General features: G+C 47.4%; 1 protein-coding gene across 1 annotated transcript in view; it reads right to left on the reverse strand.

Annotated features, from left to right (window-relative positions):
- Positions 1 to 573: 573 nt before the first annotated feature.
- Positions 574 to 6,079, reverse strand: part of LOC109483736 (membrane-associated transporter protein-like) — a 7,086-nt gene continuing 1,580 nt past the window's right edge. The window contains exons 4-9 of the mRNA XM_019786810.1: positions 2,848 to 3,001; positions 2,222 to 2,526; positions 1,692 to 1,891; positions 1,457 to 1,542; positions 1,030 to 1,247; positions 574 to 871 (exon numbers count right to left, since the gene is read on the reverse strand). Coding sequence (XP_019642369.1) covers positions 659 to 871; positions 1,030 to 1,247; positions 1,457 to 1,542; positions 1,692 to 1,891; positions 2,222 to 2,526; positions 2,848 to 3,001 — 1,176 coding nt within the window. The 3' untranslated portion in view covers positions 574 to 658. The remainder of the gene's footprint in view (positions 872 to 1,029; positions 1,248 to 1,456; positions 1,543 to 1,691; positions 1,892 to 2,221; positions 2,527 to 2,847; positions 3,002 to 6,079) is intronic.

The raw sequence follows: 6,079 nt of genomic DNA on the forward strand, positions 1-6,079 counted from the left end.
TGTATGTTAGGAGTTGAAACATTTAAACACTAACGTTACACACAGCAAAAGGAGTTCGCTACTCTGGGGAGCTTTCGAGACGCAATCTGTCTCTTCATCAACCCAGTAAAGTCAGATCTCGTCTTGGAGTTCCTGTGCCACGTGACTTGATGTTGATAATCACGTGACAAGATACAGTCATATAGAGGCCTGAGGTAGTGACGCCCCCTGGGTCTGTTCAAGGTACTGCATTGTCTGCTGATCTGGATCGTCTACCGAACACCCCATACAAACTAAATGCGATGTTTCTGTTCCGCTTTTAGCATTGCTTGACAATTTGAATTGTTGTTTCCATTTTTTTCCTGGTGTAACTTTTCTGCTAACTAATCATACACATGTTGTATAACATTGTTTTATTTTGTTTCAATACCCAGGGCATGGATTTACATTAGTGTTATTACACATATATTATCATTATTCTACTAATTTAATTTTTAAGACGAAGCAAACCTACTATAAGTGTCACGGGAGGACAGACGATAAAAAAGACTATACATGTTGTACAAAATGAACTGACTACAAAATAAACTGGTGGAATCGTACCAGCTCCTGAGTACATATTACCAGCCCAGAAAAGAACAAGCTAGTTTTGTTTTTGAAGGACCCAGATGACCTTTGGTCACGTGTCGTACTTGACAAACATGGCGACCACGATGCAGCCCAGGCAGCCCAGCACGCATGCGCAGACAGGCACGGCCACCACGCTGCCTAGCGCGCTGACGACCACGCCTAGCAACGCCCCGACTACGATCTGCGCCAGCTGGATCATTGACGTCACTATGGCAACGTCGATCCCCATGCCCCGGGTCCGATCCACACCTCCATTTGCATTCTGGAAATATTTGCCATTTATATAAAAAAAATTAATTCAGTCATTACACAAAGAATTTAAAGGAAATGAAACCTAAGCAAAAGATATGATACGATACGATGGCATGTGACGCATGATGGCATGATGGATCGCAAGCTGAGAAAAATAAGATCACTAACCTGCCTGGCCTGCGCGTACTGTGAGACGAGTGTGTAAGGTATGGTGCAGAGTGTAGCGTACATGATACCCAGCACTGCACAGAGGGGCAGCGTGGCGTGGTGGCTAGGTACCCTGCCGGGTAAAATCGCCATGATGCCCACCCCCGCAGAGAAAATGAGGTAACCCAAGAGGTAGATAGTGCGCAGGCTCAGGAATTGGGTAAGATGACGGAGGGCAACTGGAAAGGGACATACACAATGGGACTGTAGGTGACCACTTCTTTCACTACGATAGTCACAGAAGTGTTGGCTGCTATTCCACGTACCATATGCTCGTATAAAACTCAACAAAGTAGAACAAGTTTCTTAATAGGTTTTTGATCAGATGAGAGATGCATCTGTCTGGGGACTATCCATATAGATGATAAACATGGATAAGACTGCCTACCTGAGTAGAGTGCGCATGACAGCGCGTTGATAGCCAGTCCCCAGCTTCCCATCTCAACCCCTTCCTCGTACCGGCGGTAAGATCGGCTGGGGCAGGAAATAACATTGAAATAATACAACAGATAGATTCAATATATATTACACACACGCGCGTGCACACACATACATACATACATACAAAAATACGCAACTTAAATGTCTGCTTTTGGTGGGCAAACACTAAAAAATTCAGTTACCTGCCCCTATCTGCATGTGGGTTCCCATGGTACACCGCGCGGCCCATGAAGTCAGTGTAGAACAGTACAATACTGAGGAACGCCATCCAGCCTAACAGATGCGCCACGCACAGGCGCACCAGCTCCCCGGGCATGCGCAAGACGTTTTGAATTAGCGTTGCCATGGTGAGTTTCCCGGGCAACCCCGTGGACCGTCCCGTCTCCTGTGAGGAAATTTCCTCCAGGGCTTCGTCCACGTCCAGCAGGTTTTCACTGGAACCCATGGAGGAGGAAGTCTCGAGGAGAGATTGTTCTACGTCTTGGGACGAGTCGTTGACCGGTGTATCGTATGGCTTGTTGCCGGTGGGCAAAGCGTTAAGAATGGGGTAGGTTAGGTCAGGCAAGGGGGTATGACCTGCACGCGACACCTGATCCAAGATGGCGAAGGTGATCCCGCCGTCTGTGCCCGTCCTGACGTCATGTGTCGGCCGGCTCATTGTCGTGTGGTGCGTCGAGCCGTACCCGCGGACGTACCTGGGCTCGATCACGACTTCTCCATTACTCTCGTACCCAAGAATGAGCGTGACCACGCCTCCGCGTTTTGTTCTCGTTCCCGACTTCTGTGGAACACTCTCTCTACCCGTTTTGCCTCCGGCTTCTCGTGATGTTTCGGCTGCCGTCGGGTGTTTCCGGACGGTGTCTTCGGGAATGCTTGACAGGTTCATAAGAGCGGTTATTACAAAGGAAGTGGCGGCGAAAACGAAGATGACGTGGTACTCGGAGCCCAGCATTCGTCCCAAGAAGGTGTCTTCCCAGTCTATTCCACTGAACGAGTAACCCAGAAAGCCTCCGATTCCTACAAGGAATTTGAAAAGAAAACGAAAGGGAAATGAATCCACTTAGGGATTTAAAAAAAAGAGCCACTCCCCCGAAACACTTGGTAAGAAGAGCCTAACTTTAATTCAACTTCTTTAGCCCCAAATGATTCAAGATGTGCAGAAAGATTCGGTCATTTTGAGCCTCTTCCATGACAATGGAAGCTCTCTTCCATGGCAATGCGTTTAGATGCCATCACAATTGATAACACCAAGGAGGTTATTTCAAAGCACTGTCACAACTCTATGTGGCCTAATTTTGCCGTCTAGACCAAGAATAGAAGGTCAGATCCAAAACCTACCTGCAAAAACTCCTTGCATTTTCAGCCCGTTTTCCCGGTCACGTGGTCCGCAGGTGTCCAGTAGATAGGCTCGGATGGGTGTTTCGATGAAGTCCGCACTGAAGTCGAACAGCACGATGCCCGCCATGGTGACGACGATAGTCCAGGTCGTGTTCTGGGGACAGGTTTCGGGAAGCACAACAGGTTTGAATAGTTACAAGAAGGTAATCTTCAAGCAGATCCTAGAGTGGCAAAAGACAGCATCTAATTGGCCCTTGGATGGCGTATGGACTCTCTGGCGAATAGATACCGCCTTGCCAATTTCAAACTGTCTTTTGCCACCCTATGATCTGCTTAGAGATTAACAAGAACAGAAGGCTGGAGTCTTGCTATTTTGTCTGCACTCTGTCATCTTCCCTCCTGACTTCAATAAAAACCACGCATTGGGACGATTGCAGTATAAACAAAGGTTGAAACAAACAAGAGTGCTACTGACGTTGCGAGGCATGGCGGCGTCCATGATGGCGTCCCCGAACAGGAAGAGCAGGAAGCCGAGCAGGATGGAGGCGGAGAACCCGAGGATGAAGGGCCGGCGGCGGCCCAGGCAGCTCCCGCACCGGTCACTGGGACAACGACATAAAGTCACAAGTTTGAACTGTATTTGCAACACAGATAACTGTTTTTTTCTGACTGTGGAACTCCAGTTTTTGTCTAGAAATGGGCATCGCTCAACAAAGATGGGGGAGGGGGGGGGCATAGACTTTCTGCCGAGAGCCACACCAAGTTAACTTATGGATGTCGTCCTCTGGAGACCCTAAATCTAATGCGAGAGAGCGAAAAAAAAGGACCGAAAGAAACAAGGTCCCTAGATTTGAAATATACTAAGGGACGACAAATATGTTAGGACACAAATTAGTTATCGTGATAACAGCAATAAATCAGTGGAACAGTACTTGTCGTCATGTCCTGTGGATCCTTTAATCACATCTTCCTTAATCCCACTGCCGTGACTCTTTGGCCAGGAAATTAATCGAAATATTTTTCTTCTAACACATGTATCTTCAACGCCAAACGTTTGACAATGGCAGAAATTGCCTACGTATGTATATTCTTCAACTTCTATTGTATAATGCATCCCCCATGTACTATAGTCCGTACCTGTATGACCCGAGTACCGGCTGCAACAGGAAGCCTAGTACGGGACTGATAATCCATACCACCGAGTACAGGTCCTTCGGCAGCCCGATAGTTAGGAGTATCGGAGTTACTAAGGCAGCCTGGTAAAAATGAAAACAAAACGCTTATTTATTTATTTTTGGTATGCATGCATATGGGTGGTCCCTTCAGGCAACTGATTTCCAAGGGAGCACATGAGAACAAAATACATAGGAAGTGATGGACATGAAAATAATGATTAAACACAGGTCAGTAATAAAAACAAAACAATGGCGCTCAGGAGGCATACGTAGCAAATGCGTGCCAGTTAGCACATTTAGAGTGGTCTTTTGCATCCACATAAATGCAGATTACAAATAACTTGATAATGTGTCCTTCGGGCCGAGACCTACATATATAATGCACCCTCCATCCCCCACCTTAAATACGTCTTTATAATATTCGTACCTCTTTTTGTCATATGAGAAACCAACAAACACTCTAACGGCTATTACGTTAGTTTCTACAAATGTATACACGGCATGCACTAACCTCCACGGCGTAGCAGAACTCTCTTCCCAGCATGATGGAACTGTTCAGCAGCAGTTCGCAAGTACTTCTCGTCGGCCAGGGTCCACGACTGCTACCGAGCACTTCCCCTTCATCTCCCGTCCAACAATTGCCCTCGCCACCGGGCCCGTCACCACCATTCCCCGGCCTAACGTCGTCTGATAGGCCGACTGCGTTTTCACCAGGTCTCGGTCGAGCTCCGTCCATGTTACCGACTCCCTGTCGGTCCCTCCATGGCCATGAGTCGGCCCCACCGCCGAGCGTTTCTCTGCCGCTCTCCGCTACAAACCGGACACTGTCCGTGGGTTGCTTCGATAAAGCAGCCGTCATAGAGGCCCAGTCTAGTTCCTCATTTTCTAGGACCGACGCGCCCTGAAGTTTTTCCTCAGAGTTCGCTCGCGCGTGTGTGGGTCCTTCCTTGTACATAAACATGGTCGTGCCGGAAAACTCTGAAAGTTTGAACCTGAGAACTAATATTTCTACACGTTCCACGCGTTTTTTTTCTAGCAGCTATCTTTCCAAAAACTTCTAATTTCAATCTAAGATCTACTCACAATGTTATACTGAACCAACGACAAAACGACACACCACGGTATTTCTAAAAGTCTTCTGTGACAGGGCGTAATTCGCATAAAACCGAATGTCTTTGCACCAAGAAGCGCCACTCGAGTTTGGGTACGCAGTACACAAAGAAAGTCACGGCGAAATCCGGTGCTACGGCGTTCAAACAAACCCCGGAACTTTCCCAGGTTTTCTCCCAGTGCTCGTCACAGTAACTGCCCCAGCCCGGTTCATCTTTGTTTGCACTCCCTTTCTCATCCACCACCGCAGACGACATTTTAGGCAAGCGTGTTTGTCTTTCCCTTGTGTCTTCTGTTGAGTATTGTGTTTCCCAAGAACGCACCCTGCACGAGGAAGTCACCCGTTGTTGGCCAAAACACTAAATTTATCAGCCTTGTTATGAAAGCTTTCCACACTGCTACTGCTCAAAATCAGTTGGTTTCTCTCAACAATTGAGAGAATGGGCTGAATTGAATTAAATCGAACCAAAGGATGCTGAATGGTATCTAGCTACCCTGGTGTTCCAGTTCTTACTGCTAGGAGGCACCCCAGAGCAAATTCCTTGCATAAACTGTGTCAGTGACTTACTGTAGGTCAAGGCGACGGAGTAAATCGTCGCTCGAAGCCAAGAAAATGTCGTCTCGCTCCGCGGAGTCTGTTCATTCCCGTTTGATGAGATTTCCCTTTAATAGTGAGGACGCCTCATCAATCCGGGTGGAGCGAATCCGGCTCACCGGCGGCTGGATGGCGGTGAGGCGGGGTCAGTCACATCTGAGAGCCTGCATGCATTTTTCCATGAGGCGTAGTGAGTTATTTTAGTTCACAGTCACTTGCTGTTCTTTACAATTAGTCTCTGGGCAGGAAATTACAATAGACATTTTATTAAAGAGTTGTTGACTGCAGCGACGGAAAATTGTGCGTGTATGTGATAGCTAATTCCCCTTGAGAAGATTGAACAGGTGATTAA

This window comes from Branchiostoma belcheri, unplaced genomic scaffold (genome assembly GCF_001625305.1).
Source record: "Branchiostoma belcheri isolate BF01 breed outbred unplaced genomic scaffold, Haploidv18h27 scaffold11, whole genome shotgun sequence".
NCBI lineage: Eukaryota > Metazoa > Chordata > Leptocardii > Amphioxiformes > Branchiostomatidae > Branchiostoma > Branchiostoma belcheri.